The following is a 26,433-nucleotide window of genomic DNA, read 5'->3' on the forward strand; positions in this document are numbered from 1 at the left end:
GAGGGGACCGAGTCTGGACAGCCTTGAGATGAGAAGACCTGACTGCCACCCGTAACCACCTAGCAGCAGAGCACAGAGAAGACCAAGACAGACCCTTCTTGAGGCTACACAGGAACAGGACAACATACCATTGCTGTCTGGGGCAAAGGACACGAGCTAGGGGATGGGAAATTCTTGTCAGATGTAAGGAAAAGGTTATTTACTGTGAGGGTGACCAAACACTGGCACAGGTGCCCAGAGAAGCCCTGGAGACAGACAAACCACACCTGGACAAAAGGCCCATGCACACATGAACTTTATGCAGGGGGTGCAATTACAGACCTCCAGAGGTCCCTTCTCACCTGCATGTCCTGTAAACCAGCGACTGCACATGTCACGTGTGCACATGTGTGTCAAGCACAAGGAATCACGATGTGCACACATGCAGCTGACCTGGCACCTGACGTGGCATTTCAACTGGCTTTTAACAAGCCGCATCACCCGTGTCACCAAAGACTGTTGCTGTCCAGCTGTTACATGGTAAAAAGAGAAGTATTTTCAGGGATTAGCACCTGATTAAAATTAACTGACTACGTAACTCCCAAAGGATCTGTGCTATTCAACACACAAAAGATCAGGAAAAGGGGTGATTAGAGTTGAAGTTTCCTGGTAAGAAATTACTGATCATAATCAAAGCTAAAACTGCTTGCAAAGGATAGCAGTAGCATCAAGCAGTAAATGTAAATTCTTAAGAGGTAACTGTAAGGGACTGTAACATACAGATACAACGATAGGTTTCTACATCATCACACAGGAAAGAATTCATGGAGTCAGTGTCAACAATTTTCTAAAAATATCTGGACAATACTAAAGAGTGGTCACTTAAAAACAAATTAAGATCACAATACTAGAAATTATGATAGGAAAACAGAAAACGTGACTAAAATAATGGGAAACCTGTATCTTGAAGCGCATGTAATTTGGGGCACCATAACCCTAAAGAAGATACAGTACAATTTGAAGAACTCCAGGGAACAACATTACAAACCACAGTGTGAGTGTGATTCTTCAGGAGGTTTTAAACAGACGAAGTTCTTAACCTAGAAAAGTGACGACTGTTCTGGAGATGAGAGGCCAACAAAATCAGGAATGCTACGGAGAATATGACAGCAAATAACGATTGAAAAAAGTTTTTAAAAAGTTTTAGATTTGAATGAGTTTTTAAATTATATCCTTTTTTAAAAACTGATTTGTAGGTCTCTCATAGCTTAGAGAGACTCTCATTGGCGAGTTATTTGTCTTTTGACATTCCATCATATCTCTTACTAAAATCAGATCACCTAACGAATGTACTGTACTCTATGTATTCCTTAAATTGTGGTAATTCTTGGAAACTTTGAGAAAGAAATTGTGTGCCTTTCAATTATTTTACTGGCTACTAAAATCTGGCACAAATTGTATTCAAAGGAAACAGCAGAGAAAATATTTTCATGCTAGAAGCAACCAAAATATCTTCTGCAGCTACAAAAATCTAGGATGTAAAACACTGATGAACCAATAAATGTTACTCACTTGAGATGAATGGGTAGTTTTATGTCAGTAAAACAGGCTGTAAGCTTACAAAGACAAATCAGCAAAATTTTACGTGTTCTACTTAATTTTCAATCCTCTTTATCAAACCAGATTGTCACAGGCAAGTACTGTGTACCAAACTTGTTATTTAATCTGCAAATTTAAAGGTATGTTAAAGGTTTGATCATGAACAGTATACCCATTTCCAGATAACTACATATATGTATGATGCAGATAATACACTGCTACCCACAGAAAACATTTTGATAATATCTAAATAGACAAGTGTAATTACCCAAATTTAAATTACTGTAATTAATACATATAGTTATATTGATAAAAATGTATCTGAGCAGGAAAAATAAAATCCCTCTAAGATCTTCCTGTGCTGAAGTAATGAGGCACACAGATGCATGGCTCGCTGCTGTGCATGTACCAACATGTTTGTAAGCTGGAAACAGATCCAACCTGGCCAGCGTCTGGAGAAGCATGCCCACTTTGGTCTCCTCTAATTAAGAGGCCTTCCACAGACAGGATAGTTTTGCTTAACTCTCTAAAAAACATGCAATATATTAAAACTAAAAAGAAGGTATTTTGCCTGATTTCGAGCATGGGAAATTCCTCTCACTGAAACAGTTCACCAATTCTAATTATTCCTGAAAAGCCATCAGAAAAGTTTATTGTCAGCAACTACAGTGCGTCTATTATCTTCGGGCAGAACAAAGTTTGAGATTTCCACGATGGGCTGTGCTCCTAGCAGGAGATGCCATGCCTTCTCAACCTCCTGGTGACCATCCCTAGACTGAACTGGGATGTAAATGCATCGTCTCCACTACCTCCTGCCGGCAGCTGAGCAGGGGTCATGCTGTATGGTTCACTAATGAGAAAAATCTAATTCTCTGCACTAACTGAAAGGATAAAGAACATAGAATAGGACCTTGTTTTCTGCCAGTGGATGTAATGAGCCAAGGGAGATGATGTGGGTGGAATTACAATAATGATAATGCTGTCTGAAATCCAGTTTCACCTAAAAGATGGTTGGGCCTGAGGGTTAGCATTCTCAGAGGCTTCCATGCTCCTCCATAACAAAAGAAGTATCTGCAGATGAGTTCAGGTGGAATACAAAAATCAATTTATTTTACAGACAAGCTCTGACTGGCTTGTTCAGACTTTCTCAGAACTGGGAATTAATTTCATTTACAACCTGGCACTTCAACAAATTGCGTAAGACTAAGAAGGCATAAAACCCGATAGGCTGCTCGGGCAGAGTGCCCTACCACCCTTCTGTCCTTAGATTTCATGGTTTCTCAGTGTTGGTGCCTACTGCAACACAGTTGTGAAATGCAGTTGTTTTCAAGCACTGGTTTGGCACACACAGAGTCAAGTGACAAATCATCTAAGCAATCATTAGACTCAAGTTTCAGCACACCAATATGAAAAATATATTCCAGAGCAGTTCTCGGAGGTCCTAACCATCTCACGCCATATCGTATCATGGGTAACCTGCTACTCTGGCCAGGTTATTATCTAAGCACAACTGTAACTTTTGTAAAACCAGCACAGACATTCTTTTAATATTGTCATTACTCAGTGGTATTCAACACATGAAAACATTGCTGTTAATTAATATCTCATTTAAAAACTAAAAAAAAAAAAAAAAAAATTAAAATTACTTGCTTCAAGCTATCCTTAAGAGAGTATTCAAGGCATTCTCAGGGACAGCCTATTTAGTTATTAAAATCTACAGAGTGCACTGAACACAGGTCACCAGACGGAAGTACAGGAACAAATTTTATTTACTTACTTACTAGGCTTTACTAGAGCAAGAGTATGACAATGACAATGCACTAAGAGCATTGTATGAATCCACAGAGAGAGACATTGCCAGAAACAGAGTATGTGCGTGTATGTCTGTATATATGTGTTTGTGTGTGTACAGAGAAACACAAGTGTAATTAATTAAATAAGGTATAATCTGGTTTCCGCTATTATAAAACTATTTGAACGTTGCGTTCAAAAACCACTGAGAACTGTGACTTTGTTTTTCAATCTATGGTCTAATCAGGAAGCATCAGTATTCAAAAAGACAAAATACAAGGTCCAAATTTTGCTTTAAGCAAAAATAATAATGGAAGTCAGAGACTACAGAAAAAAAATACCTTTCTGCTCTTGACCTTAATCTGATGTGTCACTTTTTCATTCAAAGGAACAATGAGGAAGCACTCATAGCACTGCCAGTCTGATGCAAGAATGACTGTTTCCTGCTGAAAAGCTGTTTGTCACTCCTTTGTTTTAAAGTTGAACTGTGTATATAACACTTGTTCTAGTATGATGATTAACACTTGAATTAAGCTTTTTTTTTCCTTCTGTTTTTTCTCTTTCTTAAACAAAAGCTTCATCTTCTTTCAGATTGAGTTACTGCAGCGACTAAGAAGAAACAGGGATACGGATAAAAAGATTCAAGGTTCAAGTGCACTTCTAAAGTTCATTTTCCTCCATGATTCAGCAGAAATCAGTGCCAATTACAGAAATTAAAAGGTACAATGCTTTTCTCTCAGAAAATAATTCTTATTTTGTATTAAGGAGTAAAAATATAATCCTAGTCCAGCCTTAGATACGCTTCTTCCATAAAGTACAACCCATTTTATTCACACAGCTGACATACGGTTTTCCCTAAATCTGAAAGCTGCTCCTAACTTGCATAGCTTTGAAAGAAGAAAAAAAAAAAGGCGAACAAGACAATAAGACAAGGACAACGAACAGAAATATGGACCAAGTTCTGGATGACTGCAGAAGCAGATGCAGAGTTTTCATGTGAAAAATGGCTGGTCTTAAAGTACCTAAGGGGAAAACAATTGCTCAAAACCAGATTTTAAGCCTCCACAGAGTGGATTTCTCATAACCAACACTGACATCATTGGCACCCCAGCTAAATATGCTGGGAAAACATTTAGCATTAATCTAGTAAACACGGTTATGAAACCAACATCTAACATTCTACAAAAGTCTCTTCAATTCTAATACAATTGACAGTACGATGAGACAGCATGGCTCATCTTGGAATGCCAAGTGTCTGCTTCAAAAATTGCATCTGTGGAAGACTGGGAAACATAACCAAACAGCGTGAGCAGTAAACCAAGGCCCTCAGTACAGATACAAAACCTGCTGATAGATTCAGTGACTCTGCACCAGAACTTGCACACATATGCAGATAGAGACTTACTGTCGCTATCTACAACAGCTCGTAACCTTCTGTCATACTACTAGTGAATTTATCAGTCCTTTATATTTTGGCTATAAAAACGCCAAGCATAATATAGACTTTTACTCAGAGCTGGAACAAACAAACAAAGAGGTAACTATGATGTAATAATAAACATGGCTATTAGGCCGGATTTAAATTCTTATGCATCCCCAGCTCCTTATTCCTTGACCAACCCCACTGAGAAAAAGTAAAACATGTACAGATCTATACTTTCTGCTCAGCAAAAGAATAAACAAATAATATAAAAGTGAATTTATTTCACGCTGCCTAGTAAGAAGCAAGTTTTTTGTCACAGCATTGATTTCCCCTCCCTGCTCCCCATGGGTTTTTTTATGACTTTTTTTTCCTGTAGGTGAATGAGATAATTGTTATACCCTTTTTAAATCATTTGAAATGTTTCCCCAGCCTGAAATCTGTTCAAGACAGCCAGACTTCATCCAATGTGTTGGTGATACGCTGGACAAATGAAAAAAATGAAAATCAAAAGTGTATAGACAAGAAATGTTTATTGAAAAAGAAAATAAAATTAAAAGACAAAAATGGGTGGAAGCACAGCACACAGAACTAAGAATTAAAAAAACATCTTACATTCTGCCTTAATGGCAGCACAGTTAATAGGGACAAAGGGACGTCTTGCTGCCTGCCGCAGCCGGAGAGTATTTTTGCAGACCTGGCGGGCCAGTTTTGTCCAACACGTTGTGTGAAGAAAGAAAGCTTGACGTGTTTTCACTGCTGACTTTGGACTTCCAGTGTTACGAACTGGAGTTCCCTGTGTGGCCTGCCGGGACATGTGAGTTCTAACATGAGATTCCTACAAAAACAAACAAAAAATCATAACACATACATCTGAATTACAGCATTAAAAAAAATCCACAGTTTGGATAAATTCACAAGGCTAATCAAATAATATGTACAAGCACTATACAAAAAACTGGGGCTTGTGTATGAAGCTGTAAAACAGAGCAGAGCACTCTATTGAGAGTGGATGTATAATGCCATTCAAGATGAGATATCATACAGTCATATTAACATTTTGCTGATAACACACCATTTGACTGACATGACATTTGTCCACCAACAATGCATGAAGTGGATGTTTGTTTATTTATTAGTCCAGTAAAGACATGGCAGCACCTGCCACTGTTCAGTTCTACTTATGACGGGAAAAGGATTAATAAATCGAGTTTTGTAATACCAAAGCTGAACACATAAATAAAAGATCATTCTATTACATGTTCTAATCACAGCAGTCTTGTGAAAGCACCACTTTTCCTTTTAGGGAAGTTTATCTATGCAGTCCTACCTCTGTAGGTTGGCTGGAAGACAGTTTATCTTCATCTGTCTGTGTGGGCATTTTCAGGCCACCGTATTTCTTCCAATAAATCCAGCAAGATGCACACAATCTACATTGCATATTGGGAGGACCCCAAGAATACCACTGGTGTGACTGTGAAGCTAAGGAGGAAAAAACAGCACAAGTAAAAGCATTATATGGACGGAGAAAAAAAATTTGAATTTTCAGTTGATTTATTTTTTACAAAAGCACCCCAGATGTCAATCCCAAATAGAAATTTCCAAAATGCTTCCCAATTTAAATTTCAAACAAAAGATTTTGTATTTCCTAGAAAATATGTTCTTCCAGGGGAGTACCAAAAACAAAAGGAAACACCTATAAATCCTCCAATATTTCTAATCTTACCCTGGAAGACAGGCTTATTAAGTTGCCTGTTACCTATTAGAACTATTTAAGATCTGGGTTTTTTTGCTCAAGTCATGCAAAGCCAGTACTTATAAATCAAGATTCATATTAAAAAAAGGACAAGCACATCTCCTATTGACCTTGACGATATGTATGTACCTTTATCTTGTGCGTGTGGAGACTCAGACAAAATACTAACCTTTTTCTTTTCTTTTTGTAGTCTTTCACAAGAAAACTATTCTTTAAAAAATGGGATTTGAAAAACAACAAAGTATATAACTGGAACATTCTACATAGAAAATATGGTTTTAGTTTAATTACTGTTTAAGAGACAGGCAACTATAGCAATAATAAGTAAAGAACTCTCATATGGTAGGTCTTTTCTATTACTTCCATTTCTGAATTTTATGATATCTACTCTCGTAGCACCTATGTTGAAGGCTGCTACCTCAGGTCCAACAAGGACCACAAGAAACAAAAAATACTAGAAAAAAAAATAACACACTCTCCCCCTGCCACCCTACTACAACAACAGAGGTACGTGGAAAAAAAAACAAAAACAACCCAACCAAACCACTTCAAAAACACTGCAGCCCTACAGAAGAACCAAAAATAAATTTTAATTAGTACTCTGAAGGTAAAGGAATAACATATCAGTGTCATCACATTATACTATTTTATCTTGCTGTACTTTCTCAATTGTTGAAAATAAAAATCATAAAGCGGATTTGAATATTGATGTTTAATCAATATATTGAAGGCAGCCTCTAACTTAGAAGTTGTTTCTGCCACACAAGTGGTTGAAAACTATCCTCTACAGCATGCAAACAAAAGTACGTACATATTTTTTAAAAAAGCAGTGCAGGTTAAGATTAGCCATAACTTCTGCATTATTAATAATAATACATTTACTTACTATAGCAGCTTTCACAAGCCCGCCCTATTAGTGAGGCCTGTGCCTGGTAAGAGGCTCCCATTGCTCCATTGACTGCAGCAGGTTTCCCATTGTTGCTGGATATTTGATTGGGATTTGGTTTATTGCTTTGAATAAAATAAAATAAAGTGACTTTACTAACTGGTTAGTCAATATGGAAACAAACAATCTATTTCTGGAATTCCAATGTGTGCTGACAACATCCATAAAATCTGCTCTAAACTACAAGACGAATTTTTATACTCCTAGTATTTTCAGCATCTAGGAGACTTGTTGTGTAAACAGTTGCTTTGATACTCAAATTTACAGATCTTTGTAAAATGCTCTCCTATGGTCTACAATACTTGACAAGCCAGTAAAAGCCCAAGTCTCAGGGTCAAGCATTAACAAAAGCTTGACACAGCACAGAATTTAAGGGGGTTCCAGTGCCAGATAAGGTGAGGCTGGACTTTGGGTAAAGTGTAGCAACTAAGAATAGCAACACTGCCTATAATACTACAGGGCTGTCCACCCAAGAAGAGGGTCTGCTGACTCCTGTCTCAAGCAGTACACACCTTCTCACCAAATGCAGTAAACGTGAATGTCCTACAAGCCTGGCAAAGCTTGTCCATATATCAGGCTGTTCTGTCTGGGTACTGTCCTAAACTACTTTTTCTCTCCGAGAAGGCTGAAGAACTGGTTTTGGATTTTTTTTTTTGTTATATTATTACATCATCAACATTATTATTATTATTATTATTGTGAATATTTTACCTACTAATATTTCAGTGAATTAGGACTTTATGGAGGTCAGTTAATTCAGAGAGAATTATTCTTCACTGGGTAAAGTACAATAATGCCAAAGCTCCCAACTTTGTTCATGTTAATTATCCCTTTGACAAGCTATACTCTCAATACAATGTAAAACTGGACACATTGATTATTTGTTATTTTAGGTAGCACAAAAAATGCTCAAGATTAGTTAAAATGACTAATTAAAGAAACCTTCGCTGTATCAAGTCTCTGCTCCAAATGCCAGCAAGTCTGTCTCCTGCCTTCTCCTTTTTCACTATATCCAGTGAGAGACACTTTCACAATTTCCAGATAACTCTTGAAAGTATCTTGGCTCAAGGTGCAAGAGAAGGGATTGAGAGACAATCCCACATTATGGTCTGTTGCTTCGTTACCTTCCAGAGAAGCCACGAATTGGAAGGGACTCTATGGTACTGAGGACAGAACCTCGCCTTTACAGGAAATACCTTATGATCAAGTTCAACAAGGTATTCGGCTCTAAGAATCAATTCTAAACAGATTTCCAACAAGAAATCTGTCTTGAAACAGAGCGTTAGCAATCCATTTGCCCACAAGTGCCCCAAATTGCAGTTGTAAAATACCTGAGAAGCCCTACCACCTCTTACCATTGACTATGGATTTTTATCTTGACACTGAAGCAAAACACAGACCGTAAGAAATGTAAAATTGCACAAATCCTACATTTCAAAACAGGTTTTGTCATCCAATACAACTAGTCCCTACTGTGAACATACTGACAAATTCCCCAATTGTCACTATGGACCAAGGAGATTAAATTGAAAAAACATTAAGTAAAAACCAAGTATCTTACGGTTTTCCTAAAGCATCCACTTCCCAGAGAGGGAACACTCATAATAGAGTTTTCAGCTTTTTTAAAAAGGTGCCATTTATTAAGAGTTGAGCTTCAAAACTCGCATTTCTTCAGATGAGATTAACAGAATGAATTTAATAGTCTGCTATTTGTATTATTAAATCTGTTTTAAGAGAGGAAAGTCTGTATGAAATATGGAAATGAAGCTCTATTGTATGCAATTTATACAAGTCATCAGAAAGACAACAATGGATTTTCAAAGTATTTCATTTGCTATTCTAGTCTTCTGTTATACAAACACTCATAACAATGGGAAATTCACATACATGTGAACTGAGTATGCCCACAGAAAGCTTAGAAGAAAGTCATCTGTAACCCTTTCTCTTCTCAATCTTGAGGAAATTATGAATGAGACAGATTATATCTTGTTCCTGTAAACTACGTGTTAACAAAAGCAGATACAGCATTGAGTTTAAATGTAAAAAAACCCAACCAAACCCAGATTAAAAACCTCTCAGAAGAAAGCAGATTTCATTAATAAAGCTTGCTGAAGGATAAAATATTTTGGGCTGTGTGCTATCTTTGATTTACAGCCAGAATCTCTCATCTCTAGATGAAGAGCAGACTATCAGCAAGATAAAACTAATGGGAAAGTATCTGTTCTTATTTTATGTAACTACATTAACAACTGCTTCTATTTTGAAATAGACAATTTGCATTTACACAAATATGAAGTGTTGTGCTACAGGGATTCAGAAGCAATTACTCTGGAAAATTTGCTTTTTAAATGAGAAGGCCCTTCTTGTCTGTGAGCAGCCCATGTAGCACTTGACCACCTTCTGTAAAACTTCTCACCATTCCAGAACAGGCACTTTGCAGGTCAAAGGGCTGTGTTAAGTACAAAGGTTTTGCTTACAACATGAGTTTGTGGCATTTTCTGGTTCTATCTCTGTATATTCTGTTTCTACAAAACAAATACTAAGAAAGTAACTATTAAAAAGGAAATCCAGTGTGCATTACTGCATGTAACTGCACGTTACGGTTTCACTTTCACCTTTACATTATTTAAAGAAAAAGACTTTACTGTTATACTCACTAGGTGGGGATGTATACTTGTTTCAATTTACTTTCTGCTTCAGCCGCTTTCAGACGTTTCTAGATGAAAAATCAACACATTAAAATATTTTATTAAAGTACAAGATTTCATAAAACTGCACACAATCCATCTCTATTTCTATTTTGTGATTCCACCAGAGCCTGCAAAACAAATGCCGAAATCTACAAGATGAAAACCATGAAAAACGAGTTCTCTATTTTTATCATTAATTTCAAGTTATAGTATATTGTCCTTCCCAGTAAAACTCACAAGCCTCACAACTAACAACAAAACTAAAAATGACAATTACAATTTACATAAATTACATCTACATAAATATGTCAGCATTGTGGCTAACCCTCATTGTGAAATAACTAGAAAATAATGAATGAAATTGCACACAATGAGTTCCTCATCAGTCATGTAACTCAATACTTCTTGTGTGCTCTGTCAAGCCTGAGGCTAGTATTTTATTAGCAGTATCAGGAAGTGGAACAGTAAAGTCCACTGATTTTACTGACTTTCTAACTGACTGTTAGAAATAATTGAACATTTACTTCCATTAAGTGCCACTAAACCGCAGCACAGGAACACAGCAGTAGCAGGACAGCTACACTACCACGATGATTATAAACTTACTAAATGATTACTTTCTTCACACTTGCAACAAACTCAAAACATGTTGCACTCAAGGTAGTATTACTAACTTGCAAAATGCCGAGAAGTTTTAGTTATTGCCATGTATTATACAAGTAACTAAGTCGGCATTTTTTCAGCAACAGCACAAGAAATACAGAATTAAAATATCTCCTGGTTATCTGAAACGTTTTGCCTATACAGAAAAGGTAAGGCAAAAAGATTATTTCCCCACTCTTCCTCCACTCAAGACCACTTCTCCTCACCTGGGGAGAGTGGGGAAGAGTTGGGAGAAAAGGGAGTTGAAACAAGATCAATAATTATTACAGAGAAGAAAAAAATAAGGGCAGGGCATTGATATCCAGCAATAACAAATCCACACTACCTGCCTACTTCTCAAGATCCCCCCCTTTCTTCAACAGGTGTTCAAAATTCAGTCCTCCGTTTCTCCTACCACAGCCAGTTCTCTTCTCTGCTATACTCCTATTTTCTGATGCCCAATCTTTGCAAGGCTCACGATCCAGGAAGACATTTCCCACCTTGGGAAAAGTGCCATCAAAAGACCCTGCTCTGAGAGTCTCTGGTCTGAGCCGTGAGGCAAGTGACAGGGTTCATCAGCTTTACTGGTCGAGTAGCTTGAGTAAGCCTCCTCATGTAAACCGCTGCTCCTTTCCATTTCAGAAAGTTGCCTCTGCACCATCCATCACCATAACTCATTTATAAGAACTGCATCTTTGAGGAGCAATCTATGACAAGTAAGACTCCTAAGCAGTCCATGCCACCAAAAATTAATTCCCATGCAATATAAGAGCCCTTTTCAATTTATTTCCACGACAGTTTTTTTTTATTATTATTATTATTTAAACAGGTTTTTGCTGTACACAGATGCCTAGTTGTGTTCAGAGTTACAGAAGTGACTTCTATTGATACATCTGGCGCAGCTGCAATCTTTCCCCCGCACCAGGCTTGGCATCACTGCACTACCTTCAACGGGCCCACAGCAATAATGGAAACATGGTATGCTCTGCCTGCTTAAGTCAGTTTTCACAAGAGCGAGAGGAAAGAACAGCAATGTGCTCCAAGTCTCATAAACAGATAGGGGGTTTAATCTGAGATCATTACAGTGAGCTCTTTCTGCGTAACAGCCTCAGGCCACAAGCTTTCCACAACTGTGTCATTTTCCTTTTCATATTATACCCAACAACACAGAATTTGTTTTCAAACTGAAAATGCATGTGAGACTGCAGGTCAGCAGGTAACGTGTTCCACAGAGGTTCATAACAAGCCAGTCCCATTCCACAAGAAGTATGAACAAATCTCACTGCACACCTAGCAAGATCATCGGAGCAGGAGAAAATCTCAACAAAGGGGAAAAAAATTAGGAAAGTAGCCTTGAAGCACTGTCAAAACGTAGAGGCATTTGTAGGAAGTTGTATTAAGCCCCGATGGCAGTGTCAGCAAGAAGTGACTATACACATTAATTAAATTCTAGCATACTTTTAGTACTGGCACGGGGGTTGTAAGGAATGCAATTTTAGCAATTGCTTTCCTCCTGAAATGCTGAAGTGAATGATTTAGTGCCCCCTCCAAAATAATCACTCAATGCCATTTCAGTATAAACTATATTTTTATGCACTAAAACTGTGGTTAACGTTGCTCTCTAAAAGCAACAGAAAATGTCACAGCTTGAATTCACACTGACCTGTCAACTTTCAAGTACTGAGAAAGAAGAAAGGATGCAGAAACAAAACTGTCAATAAATAGCTGCAATTTCTGAGATGAAACCTCTGCCTCTTGAAATTTGGAGGATGAAAACTGGTAAACTGTAAAGGTTGGAAGTCAAAATTGAAACCATTTAGACAAAGCACCAGTTAACAATAAGGGTAATAAATCACTGAAGGAATGTAAAAAAAGAGCTGACGTTTTTCCTGAAGAAAAACTTACATTGATCTTAAACTATTTCAAACAAGTCTTACAGACTGCATTGTAGGGAGGTCAAGCTACACTAACCCAGCTTTTCACCTGGGCTCCACTACTTTTAATCAGCCACCCCTGAAACTGAATGTTACTTGTTTTTAAGAACTTTTGTTATGAATATAAATTGACAAATATCCCAAGAAATGACCATTTCCCTACATCAGTACTGTTTTCCACAGTGGAAGAACATAAATGAGAGGGAAGTGTAATACATTGTTGTAGTATAGTAATTTAGCCATCCTTACAGATGTTCTCCCTTTTTCTGTTGCAAAGACTCAGTAAAAGTGTTTTTCATTGAATCAGATTTTAAGGCGAACGCTACAAATGATGAGAACACATTTCATTGTGCGGAATCAGCCACCTGGCCTTCCTCAAACACTACATAATGTAGTGCTCACGAGAAGTGCCACATCACCAAGAAGGATTGATTACCCAAGGCCTGAGCCAGTTTTGCTAGGCAGGTTCAGCACAGACCAGGAGCTTTAGCGTATCTATTCTCCTTCACCTTGACTTGAAGGGAACACACTCTGAAGGCGAGGTGGCAGCAATCTCTCCACTGCCATTAAGTCACCACCTCTAGCTACCAAGCAAGAACCACCTTCAGTGGCAATTATGACAAGGAAATCTTTCTTATATCTCACACAATGCAGCCAATTCACACAAAGAAATAAAGATAATTAAAGAGCAAATCTGCGTATTAAATTACACCAATCTAGAATTCAGAGACTGTATTTTCTGCGTAAGATTCAAGTTTGTACATTGACTCTTTTGTCTTCCCATTCCCCCGAACTGCCCTATCCCTCAGGCATGGTATCTAGAGAAGAACGACTCAAATTCCCACTTTCTTATTGAACTTATTTTCTCCCTGAAATGCATTCAGTTATCACAGCTTGTTCTGGTGGGGAAAAAAAGCCCTACAAGTATCATTTTTACCAAACTGTATGATTTCCACTCTTCCAGAACAAACTAAACAAGGGCAGGATGAAGTTCCGATCTCGTTAGGAAGGATTAAAGAAGGGTTAACCAGGATAACAATGAGGTATCTGGCCTACCCTGGTTTTGTCGTTGACGACCGTATGCATGACCCTGAAAGAACACATCTAAAGCATTCAATCCTGTCGTGTACTGCCGTGTTCTGGGTTTGGATGTTTTAAGTTTACTTACTTACAAGTAAAACACAGGCATTCAAGTTGTAAGTAACCATAAGGCCTATGTGTTTTTCTTGTATATGAGGCTAAAAAGCTAATCCTGCAACACCCAAACTCAACACACCACCGTACACCTTCATCACTGTAGCAAAGAATCATAACAAAGCCCTAGACAACTTTAGAAAGGGAGTCTTAGTCTTTTGACAACCTCTCCAGAGCAAGTTATTTTAAAAAAATGTCACAGGCAACAAAATCAGTCTCTGAGCAACCTAAAAGTGTTGACAAAAGTCAATTTCTGTTTCAATTTCAAAAACTTCAATTCCGTTTCAAAACTCCATGGCTTTCAGTATCAATAAGATCTTTTTATCTGATTCTTCAAGATCATCCATTGCCCAATCATTAAGAGCTGACAAACAGCACAGCAAATCTCTGTTGGCAATACCTGTCTAGGAACAAGATTACAGTGCAAGGAAAGTGTTAAAAGTGAAATCAATGGCGACGACTCCAAAAAAACCATGCCTTTATACACTGCATATTATTTTCTATTTGTATTATCCATAGAACCCATAGAACTAAAGGGTTCTAGTGATAGTCCAAGATGCTACTTCATGGTAAAAGACGCTTCCCTTACTTTCCATACCCTAACAAGATGATGTAGAAAAGCTTTCAACATCATACATAACATACATACACTAACAATATGATGTAGAAAAACTTTCAAATAAACCACAACAACCTGAAGCCATCATCCTTCTGACACATGCTAACAAAATCTGAAACGGTTCCAAAGATCCCGCTAACAATACAGCTGAAATCATTACAGCATAAAACTTATTTTCAACCTGCTGTACGTAACATCACCACTAATTATGCAGCAAGTAAAGGAGCTACAAACTTAAATGTTAAATCATAAATTAAAATGGATTATTTTAAAATATTTTATATATCCCAAGAAGCAAATATATAAAGAGTGCAATATATAAGAAACACCAACACTGAAATTTTGCCTAAATCCGCTTAAAATATCCCACATTGGTACCCAATTATCATCTTGCCATGTTTCTGCTCCAGAGCAACCCAAACAATTGGATATTCAAACAGAAGGATTAACATGCCCACTGTATGCAGAATGTTGCCAATTTTGTTTTTAAATCCTGGTAATGCCAAAGTCATGTTTTATCATGGAGTATCAATGAAAAGTTCGTAACATTAGCAGCCTCTTTTAACATAACGTAATTCTTCCTTTTCTTTCAGTCCCATGCACCGCTTCACAGCCTAAAGCATCTGCCCTGCAGCCCATTCCCTTCTTATCCCACACTGCAGTAGGAACCAGGAATAAGTGTGCTAAACCCCAGCACAGAATACAAGAGCTTAAACAGTTCTTCACAGCCAGGTGATGTACAGTAGGCATCAGATGATCTGACAATGCACCCTGTGAACAGCACAAAAACATCGGTCTACAGGCCAAGATATTACCACAGGCCTCCCACCATATTTAAAGAACATCAACAGCTTTTTATGCTTTAACACTTCAGGCACTTTAAGAACATCATGGACTGATTCATGCTGAAATATCATTAAATTACCTGCTGCACATATCTGTCAGTAGTTTTCCACATGTAATAATACTCAACGATGCTAGTCAATGACTTCCAAGGGAGCTGAAAAACATTTGTTACACATTAAAGCGGTGCCAAGAAATTGCAATGTCCACATCTTATTAAACATGTTAAAATCAAGTACAGCTGATACACAAATACTAAAATGTGAATACTAAAATCCATCTGCAAATTATTATTAATAATACACAACCTCTCCTTATAGTTAACAAGGATGCAGAATTACAACAATATTACACATCCAAGCCCAAATGTAATTTATTCTGCCATACGATTAAACCGAATCCAGATTTCCATCAGGAAACACAAAAGGTAATATCTCTATTGTAAAGCATATCAGATGGAGAAAAACATCAGGACTGAAATAAATTATCTTGCCAAGACTTTGTTCAAAATGTCACAAAAATTTTACTCTTAAAAAATACAATGGTTACTGTACTTAGTTCACATTTTTTTCAAGTCCTGTAGCAACTCAGCCGCTCATACAACGCCACTAGTTTTGCATAAACCTCCACACACTCTTGACCATTAAACAAGAAACAAAAGGATGCTAGGGACAAGTGCTACCCTGAGCAACAAGAGTGACACTGACAATGAATATTTCACCAAAATCTCTGTACAAACTCAGGGGAAGTGATGACGATGATAATTATTTTGGGTGCACGTGTTCATTAGTAAAATAAAAATGTATTGGCTTAAGTTTAGGGGAGAAAATTAAGCATTCAGCAGACATTTTTAATTACTACCAAGTAATTTATTTAACTCCATATATTCTTTCTATAATTTCTTTCAGAATTCATGCATTTTTTATTGATAACCTGGAAACATGCTACTATTTTGTGCGTGGTATTCTCTAGAGGTATGTATTAACGCAAGTAATTCTCTGCTTTCCAGAAATGAGGATGATTTTTAGGAAGTCCCAGAAAATACAGATGTGAAACTTATCTTTCCAACCTTACTCACTCCACTTTGGGGCTTTCTGCATGTCTTAAGCCGAACAAAGAAGTTCCTGAACCTTTAATTACACTCCCAGAACAACAGAGGAACACCTTACCAAGCTGCCTCTCCCTGCATGCAGGAGCTCACAGCCAGTTTTTCGTGCTGCTTGCTTACAGACCCAGGGGAACTGAGCCTGGCTCCCACCTCTGCCTTTCAGGAGCTGGGATTCAGGTCCAGACTCAGCTGTGAATTCTTCCTCAGGCAGTGCAGCACAGTGTGTAAATCCCTGTCCATTTGCATTTAATTAAAAAGTAGCAGTGTAACAAATGCGTAAGCTGACGTTCTGATAACCAGCAACGCAATAACACAATTCACTTCACTAAAATCCTTTCACTTCCTTAGGTAAATTATGCCTTAAGAGAAATCTGCCCAGGAAAAGGCCAGTGATGGGAACATGTGTTTGGTGTGAGGTGACAGATGAGCTGCTTCTCAGTCTCTAGGTTCATATTTGTCCTGGCATCCAGATGAAACAGTCACCCCAACTACCTGCTGTTGTCAAGAACTACATTTTAGCATCTCTGTATTTATTTTCCCCTCCCAAACACTTATTAACACATTCACGCTACAGATCATGTTTGCCATTTCTCTAGAAAATAATCTCTTTTAACTATGATTGTGACACCAGTATGTTCACTCACTCAGTAGGCATCTACAATTAAAGTCAGACAATTAAGGGGCTTGGACTGGATAACCATAAGCCTTTTACACTTTGATTCATAACCCAGATAACCAGTTTGACAGACAGAGTATGAATACCTTGTATGCACTTAAATGACAAAACACTGTAGAGGCATGTGAATTTTCCAGAGGTTGCTCTGAACTGCCAGAGAAGCTGTGCACAGCCACAGGATAATGTACTGTCATTACCAAATTCTATTAAATGCTAATTGAGAGAAGTAAAAATGACCATCTGAGTGACATTTTTGTAGGAGAAAATCAGCAAAGAGATGTCAGCAGTACAAAAACAGGGACAAGGGCATTTTTGGTTTCTTTAGTTTCTTCAGGGTAAAAATGGACCACTCAGATCAGAGCAGCAAGAAAAACTTAGGATTATAAAGTATTTTGAAATGAACACGTTAAATTACAGGCATGTTTGCACAATTTCCTGCAGTTGGAAAAATGCTGCTTCTGTTTTCCATAAACTGTTCAAGTCTGATTCCCAAGGCCTTTCATGCCATATTTGAGATATAACAGTTATAAATTTGTGAAAACTGTGGATAATGGAAAGCTAAGAATTAACAAGCGTAACAGCCCTCTCTTACCATAAGGAAAATAGTTAATAGCTGGAAAACATAAATAGTCAGTTGTCTTCTATTCTACTATCTTGGGATGTGAAGCAATTCAAGTACATCAAGTAAATTCAATTAACTTAAAAAGTTTAGCTTAATTAGGATTCATACAGGTTCTTAAAAGACAGCAGCATCTCAACAAATGAGCTCCTATAAGCTGATGAAAATGATTATTCAAAGGTTACACTGGTAATTTGGTAACAAATGAGCTTCTCCCGTCTATTAAAAAAAAAGGGGAACTCCTTTATACCATTTAATTTGTAACAGTTTTCTTGCTTGCTAATATTAAATGTTTATAGCTTAATGCTGGAGCTGTATACGGAAAGTCAAATAATGCCAGTTCTTGTTAATCGCTGGAAAAGTAAATGAGCCTGCCCTTTACAAACTATCACGTAAGGGCTTCAATCGCAGCTGCCGTGTCTTGCAAATCCAGGCTGATTCAAAAAGCCAACTCCTCTGGCATCTAACGACTCAAGCAGGTACTACCACATAACCCTTCTGCTTCAGGACACTGCTACCAACACTTTCTGCCATGCAACATGACAGTGTTGCCTGTGCTGTGTGACTGCTTAGGTTCCGTCTCAGGCACCAAGGGATTTAATTTTATAATCAGATCCGATGTGGAGACTTGAACGAGTTTGCATCTGCGCTACCAGTTCATTAGCTTCTATGTCAGTGCTTATACAACGCATACGAGAGTCCTTACTTTTCTATGACTCGCCACTGAATAGAGGGATGATAACAGATAAATGCATTCTCATGGAAAATCACTGCTTAAGTGCTACACATTTATACCTACCTTACCTTGCAAGAAACTTTTCACACATCAACAATGCAAATCTTGAGGGACTATTTTAGATGATTACTTAAAACCAAATGTTTGTTTCAAATCCCTGTACTTTTAAGAATGCTACACAGCAAGTGAGAACACGTAAGTTTTACTCTAGAGAAATTAAGATATCCCAAGATTATACAATGATTAATATAATTGAAAGATTGCAAATTACATTGAGTTAGATCAAGATTCTGTGCACTAAGTTACCAACGTCATATAAATTTATATGTGAAATAGATGTTCTTCTAATGATGCTTTAAAAATGACATGCTGCTTTTCCAAAGGTAAAAGAAGTGACTTAGGATAGAGAACATCCCTGCTTTAACTAAATGGGATTATTAATAATAAATAATTTTAAGATAATAATTAATTAGGACCCCACATCCATTTCTGCAGCACTGACTCATCATCAACGTGCCCTGAGTAGGCTACGAAACCATACCCCTAGATCTGTGTGTGTCTCTCTCACTTTGGGAGGAGGGTAAATGAAAATACCTGTGATTTGGGAAGGAAGATTCTGTGAAAGAGGGAAGGTATCAGGACTCTACCTGATAAATCTGAACATTTTAAACAGCTTCTGCTAGACTCACTCAATTATCTAGCATCTGAACATTACAAATTCAGAAGCGACTCCTGCAAAACATTATTCCACTGTATCACTTTAATGTGTGCGTATCAACAGAATTACGTGTTACATAACAGAGCAATTATACAGAAAAGATAACTATTATATAAATAACAAAGACAAGACTTAGGTATACTTGGTCACAAATTGTGTTGGGACTCATACTGTAAACAGCCAATAAAATCTGTTTACATGCTTAAGGCATTTTGTAAAGCCAAATACTATGTTTTAGGAAACATTTAGTTAAAAGACATAGCTACTAAACTATTGTCCAATTGCAGCTGAGAGGCATTTATCTATATGAGAAATAATAAGGAGTTAGTTTACAATAGGATTTTCAGTTCTAAAACACCATAAAATCTTTTTTCCCAATCCTATTTTCTTGAATTTAACAAGATATTTCATCCATGATGTAATTTTCAACCTTTGTGATGACTGCCATGAACATTTTCTCCCTTAGGAATTGCAAAATTAAGCACACAGATATAATACACCTGTTAAAATGTCAGCTCTTCAGAAAAACAATAGCCCTCCCTTCCCACCTTCATTCAATTATGTGTTTCATTTCAGAACTGTGAAAGTGAGGGAAAGACAGCTTAGCTCGGTGCCAAGCCTGCTCCCACTGTCCTACACTCTTATTTAGAAGGACTTCTACCTTTACCATACAGTGCCATTTTCCCTTCACAAAGATTAATGAACTTCAGCAAAGAAAAGAAAATAAATCTGAGCTCTCAGAGTCAAGCAGAATGAGATTGCTGTGAAAATGTTTCAATCAACTTCAGTCTTAAATAAGGGAATTCCTTTGGCTCAAACCCTAACCTTTTCACAAAGCCCAACTTTAACTTAGTACAAGAGGAAATCTTTTTCCTTGAAAGAAGCTCTCCAAGAAACGTGCAAAAAAATTTCCAAACCTGCAGAACTAGCAATCAGTGTTAGAATCAATTTCATTTCATTACCCTGCATTAGAAATCAGCAAATTACAGCTTTGCCGCCCCATAGTCTGATACTTCAGTACCAAAATCAGTGTAGTTAGAACATATTGGAAAACATTTCCTTTACTTTTCAGAAGTGCCAAAATACCTAATATGTCAAAATAACTCCCAGTAGTGCACTTTAAAAGCTATGAGAACATAGACTTCACACTGCTCACCATAGAAGCAAACCCCAGCTTTCCAAAAATTCTCAGGGGAATCAGCCACATAGCTGCTAATGAATTTCACCAGAAATTGTGGAAAAGTTCTGAAAAGTTGTCGCAACTTCCCCAGATGCTTGTAAAATCCTTTTCAAAACACATTGGCATGAGAAATCCTACCTGGTATTAGACCAAGAAAGATTCTCTTCTGTCAATATCTTTCCAAAGAATGGCACCGAACAAGAAAGCATAGTGACTTTCAGCCAGGTAAAATGTGTATGTATGTTAATTAGATGTATCAGCTACACACACTTCCCCCTCTAGCTAATCTTCCAAACCTACAGAAAGCAGTTATGTCTACCCATGTGAAAACACAGTAATGCAGAAGTGTGCTACTTTTGTACTTACAAAGTCTTGTCGAATGTCATTGAAGTCCTTGCCATACTTTTCCAATGCCTCTTCAAATAAACTAGCCTCTGATGCTGACCACTCTTCCATTTCATCTCTACACAAGACAGGCCCTCCAAGTGGCACTAGAACACTGATGGCACTGCTCAAATCGTAGTTGTGCTTATGCAGTGTATCCATTGCATGAAACTAGTGAGGAGAAAATAAAAACCATGTTTAAATAGACAGTAGTCCATTTCAGTTAATGCAAATTCAATGTAGTATTTTCTATAAGCTATTCAAGAAGCCTCAACTAATGCTAAATTTATAATCTATATTGATATCATAGGTTTTCTGCTGTGGAACATCAGGAAAATAAATTGTTTCTTACTTAATTTGGGAATGAGAAACATACAAGAAGCCTTTCTGATTCAGCATCCCAAAAGACCCCATCATCACAATCATAAATTGTTGTGCTGAAGGAGGTATTAAGAGGTATAAAGTGCAATAATGCATGTGACCGTGTAACATCAGTCTCCTACCCATCCGTCCCACCACAGTGATGAGCTGTAACTGTAGCACTCAATCTCTCAGACAGCCCTAAACTCATCTTTATGAAGGGGACACCTGAAACCTTTCAAGGAAAGAACACTCTTGCATTATGTGTCAGTGTAGCACTTGCAGAGCAATTGCAGTTGAGCTCCCATACACAAATGTACTGCAAATAATGAAACCTCCTTGTCTTTTCCCACCTCCTATGAGCGGCTCAAGTCTTTCTCCAGCTTTCTTTATAACTCTTTGAAAGCTATCAAGCACAAGATTCTTGAACTGTTTCATCTGCAAGAAGTAATGTCACTATTATCACGCATGATGTCATTTTACTTCTGTTTCAAGTCAAATTCACCAGCTGTGAGAAAAAGCCACGGTTAAAATGAAGTATTCTGATACGGAAACATGTAACACAATGTCTAAATCCACAATCTCTAGATCAGAGAATGTCCAATGAAACCATTGTCACTGTTTATCATTCAGGCAATGAGGGAACCAGGCCTAGAGACCGAACTCTTATTGTTTATGTGCTACCAAGGCTTAACTTTTTGTTGAAATTGCAGCCCTTGTGGAGAAGCAGATATATTTTCTGACCAGGTGCTAAATCCGGATCTATTCACTGGTACAAACTTTCTTAAAAAAGACAAAATAAATTAATAAATCTGGATCTTGCTTTTACCTTATGTTTATTTTTCCATCTGTAATAAACAGATTCCAAAAAGCAGTATTTGATATTACTGAAGAAAAGATAACGTAACGAACTCTGTGGATAAATACTGTCTTCACTGAGCTGTTCTGTGACCGCAGACCACTAACAAGTTCCCATGATAACAACTCTTTGCTTTCCGTAGGCTTGTTAAACTCACTCACTCCTGAGAACCTCCTTTTTATCTGCTTCACCCAAGGATGACAGGACTGCAAGAATCAACCAGTGCATACCTGATACCTAAGGAGCAAGAGGCTGGGAAGACCTGGCATTGCCTTTCCCAAACAGGAGCTTGAAGAACAGAGGAAGAACCACCCTTCTGTAAGAACTCTTGCCCTGAGCTTACTGTCCAGCACAGACAAGGGGTGCCACCAGAGGAAATGTATTAGCCACACAGATAGAGGGAACTTCAAGGCCAAAATGAAGCAGAAAAAGGAAGAAACTATCCACCAAAAGCTAAGGAAAGGTTGCATGGAGCTGGGAAGAAAGAGAATGACAGGGCATGCTGCAAACAAGCTGTAACATACAGTTCCCAAATCAGCTGCAATTTCAATAGTCAGTTAAATTAACTATACTGAACCGCCTCCCAGCAAAGCACTCAAACTGGAATCAGTACAGATTCTGTAATTCAGTAATATTTTAAGCATGTTTATCTTAGGAGCCACATATATGGATGTCTAATAAAAATCATTAAAATGACATCATTCAAAATGCAAAGGAAAAACCTGTTCATACTTTTCATTTTGAAGAGACATCCAACACCAGATTTACATCCTTACAGTAAAGTAGCACGGGCTCTCCCAAACAAGCCCACCAAAAGGAGCCAGCGATTCCATCAACCTGTTTTTCTTTAATGGCTCCCATCATCAGCGCATGCACTAAGCAATGTTTAGGAATCTGAACACAAGGAAAGTCTTCCCAGTTTCTTTCTCTTCTCAGAGATCAATTTTCATTATGAAATAAACCACTGCCTCTGAGAAGGTCAGAAATGCAAGTTTCAGTTGGTTGGTTGTCTCACAAGTCTTTATCGCTGTAAGAAAACAACGTTTACTGTCACATAAGAAGGTAAACACACATTGTTTCATGTCTTTCAGTAGGGTTGGTAGTTTCTTGCCTTGTCTCATTACCTTCCCCATGTTTCCGAAATAAGGAAGCCTGAAAGCAGCCTCTCACCGTTAAGGTGCAAGATCTCCCTGATGTGCACATCCACCCTGAATTTAAGTCATGTTTATAACCTCTGCATTTATTGTTGGGGTTTGGGTTTTTTGCGGGTATTTTTTTTTTTTATTATTATTATCAGTCTGTCTATTGTCATCTCTAATTGAAACAACTACTTAGAAATACTGGAAAGCCACAGGTGTGGTGTACAGAAAGCCCATTAGTAGCACTTCAGGTGCAAGGGTTATCTGCCTTGCATTAACAATACCAACAGTATTATTTTCTTAGTGCTACGCACCTACATCCATCCCAAAGCATAAATGATACACACCACAAATTCTACAAACGTCTGTACTAACTTTAACTGCTGCTCAAAATATGCTCCCAATTAACATGGGAACGTCTGAAAGAGTAACTACTATAATGACAAATATGTCTTTTCTTAACTTAGAAGGAAGCATATTGCCAAAGACCAAAAGAGAAGGGTTTTAAAAAGCTGAGGGGGTAGGAAAATGAGAACAGGCAGACACAGTAATTAAACTGGGGTGGCTCCCCTGGTGCCTCATTGTAAGATATGCCTTTCATTAAGTGTAATGGAACTTAATGGATCATTTGCAATGGAGAAACATTTATACAGCACTCAAACACTAAATGTATCCCTTTATTAGCAGCACTGCACATACACTTCCAAACAAGAAGAAATTGCTATAAGGATGAATGTATTAATCACTGAATACAGTAAGAAGGATGTGTAGTGTGTGGGACTTGTTAGAAATCATTAATCCAATGAAATCTTAATAAAATCAAAAATGTTAAAGAATTATTTTGATGCAAAAAGTAAAGCATTTCATGTGAACAGAATCATGTTAAGGTCATTATCAGCAAGAGTGAAACAGAAGGCTCATTTTGAGGATTACTGAAAACACTGTATCTTGCCACTGCCTTTACTATACTACTGTAGGCCAAGCTACATTAGTTTCCTATTTAATAGCCTTTGAGTACAGTGCAAAACGTAAGAAATAAAATATTTTTACCATCATACTAATGAATATATTTTATCTGGACTACAAAAGCTGCCCTGCTGAATCACACCAGGCAGCCATCTAGCCAAGCATTCTCTGACAGCAGCACCAAGGGATGTTACTTGGAGAAAATATGCAGGTAAACCTAACCAGAATCGGAATTCAATTCCCATTTCATTCATCAGCATCTACAAACCCTGGTAATCAAGAATGCTAGATGGCACACCTCTCTCCATACTCCTCAGTACCCATTTATGGACCCATGGTCCGTAATTTCTCTAACCCCTTTTTTTCAACCTGTTGATTCTGTCTGTTCCCACAAAATTTTGTGTGACAATTCCAGGGGCTCTCTAGCCACTTTATAAGGCAGTACCTTAGCTATTTGAAACTGATCTGTTCGTTTCATCAAGTGTTCTCTAGTTCAAATACTCAAGTATCCAATGAATAGCAGATCTGTTTTAGCTTTAACTATCGCCTTCATGATCCTGTACACAAATACTTAATACACAGAAACTGCTGATGTCTTTGGAAAACTAAGTCAAACTTGATTCTACAAAACAGTAAGATTTTTTTTTTTGCTCTTATGGTATTCCTGGCACACTTTTATTACTGTAGTATATCTCATCATCTCAGCCAATATGAATGTCCAGAGACAAACCTCTGGTCTGTAACTGGTATTTTTTTAACTTTCTCTAAAAGATGCAGCTGCTTACGTTACAGTGAATACTTTAACAAACTAAGGAAAGATCTTAAGGATATCCTTGGTATAATATTCTTCAAAAAGTTGCTTACAGAGTCAGGCTGCTTATCCTTTAGAAAACTGACTGACACACACATCTAGTAAGTACAAAATATTACCTAAACAGTTTTCAATCAGCTTTATTACCACACACTTTACATCACAATATTCATCAACTATACAGAATGCATCCTTATACAGTGTGTATTATCTACTCTGCTGTGCAAATTGTTACATACGAAGATACTGTATTTAAACAGATTTCAGCTAAAGTCAAGCGACTTACATAACCATTACAAGGGCAGCGCCAATAAACTTATGGAAAACACGGGATTATCTACCAATACACACATGCACCTCGCACACAGGTATCCAAAGGAAAACGGCTATCCGGAGGACAGGGACTCCCGAGTAACAGGTACTGTTGAATTCACAGGTACAAAAAAAGTTGTAGGGTTTTTAAAAAGCCACCTACCAGTGTGATGTCTCGGGAAGCAGCAGCTGCACTCATGTGTAGACTAGGTTGCCTGACAGAACTGCTGCAGTCCAATGCTCGAGCAAACGTGCCAACCGCACTACAACAGAGCAACAGCAGACAATAAATACACAGGAAGATATAACCTCTTTTTTATTATCAGACTACCTATAAAAGTCACAAACTGTTACTCTTAAGATTTCAGATCTTTACTAACAAGGGAAAAATTGATAAAGACAAATCACAACACACTGCAGTAAAAACTTTGATCTTCTCCCACAAAAGTAACAACCAAAAAGAACAACAGCACAGAAACAAAAGATACTCAGAGAATTCTAACGTACCAACTTTTTCATGTATCGATTTTTTATTAATTATGAAATCAAAGATCCTACTCAGTTTGGGTTTTACAGCTGCGACTATTATTAAGAATCCGCAACACCGTTTAACAGATTACAATACAAATAAAAAATGGGGTTCACCACGTTCCCATGAGGAAATTAATAACATTTTATTTACCTCAATACTGCATGCACTTCCATTAGTGAGGCAAAGAAAGCACATTAGCTTAGTCTAAGGTACCTCCAAAATCATATTTTTGTCACAGGTTTTAAGTAATAATGAAAAAAATGGATTTCTCACCCTACTTAATAAAAGCATTCCAGCATTATTGAAATGGGCATGTTTCTCTCCAAATCTTTACCTGTTTTTTCCCCCCACTTTTGTTGATGAATTATACATGGCAATTACTATACTCACCAGAGCAACAAAAGGGAATAGAGATGGAAAATTAGCATGATAGTGACTGCTTTAAACTGCAAACTTTTCTTGGAAGCATATCCATATACCATGCACAGTGAAGGGAAAGATGTGTAAGAAACATTGACTGGGCTCAACATACCACACAGGAAATGAGCAAAGATGCAGCAACACGTGAGAAAGATTATTAATTAATAGAACAGAAGTTGCTCCAGTACCTGGAGTTGCAT

The 26,433-nt window shown here is 37.6% G+C and overlaps 1 protein-coding gene across 4 annotated transcripts in view; it reads right to left on the minus strand.

Moving 5' to 3' along the window:
• Positions 1-26,433, minus strand: part of MTA3 (metastasis associated 1 family member 3) — a 136,610-nt gene that overhangs the window by 49,183 nt on the left and 60,994 nt on the right. For all 4 annotated transcript variants that reach the window (XM_055816412.1, XM_055816413.1, XM_055816410.1 and 1 more), the window contains exons 8-14: positions 25,445-25,544; positions 20,817-21,005; positions 15,496-15,570; positions 10,149-10,207; positions 7,432-7,556; positions 6,120-6,271; positions 5,405-5,627 (exon numbers count right to left, since the gene is read on the minus strand). In XM_055816412.1, coding sequence (XP_055672387.1) covers positions 5,405-5,627; positions 6,120-6,271; positions 7,432-7,556; positions 10,149-10,207; positions 15,496-15,570; positions 20,817-21,005; positions 25,445-25,544 — 923 coding nt within the window. The remainder of the gene's footprint in view (positions 1-5,404; positions 5,628-6,119; positions 6,272-7,431; positions 7,557-10,148; positions 10,208-15,495; positions 15,571-20,816; positions 21,006-25,444; positions 25,545-26,433) is intronic.

Source organism: Falco peregrinus, chromosome 11 (genome assembly GCF_023634155.1).
Source record: "Falco peregrinus isolate bFalPer1 chromosome 11, bFalPer1.pri, whole genome shotgun sequence".
In the NCBI taxonomy this organism is placed as follows: domain Eukaryota; kingdom Metazoa; phylum Chordata; class Aves; order Falconiformes; family Falconidae; genus Falco; species Falco peregrinus.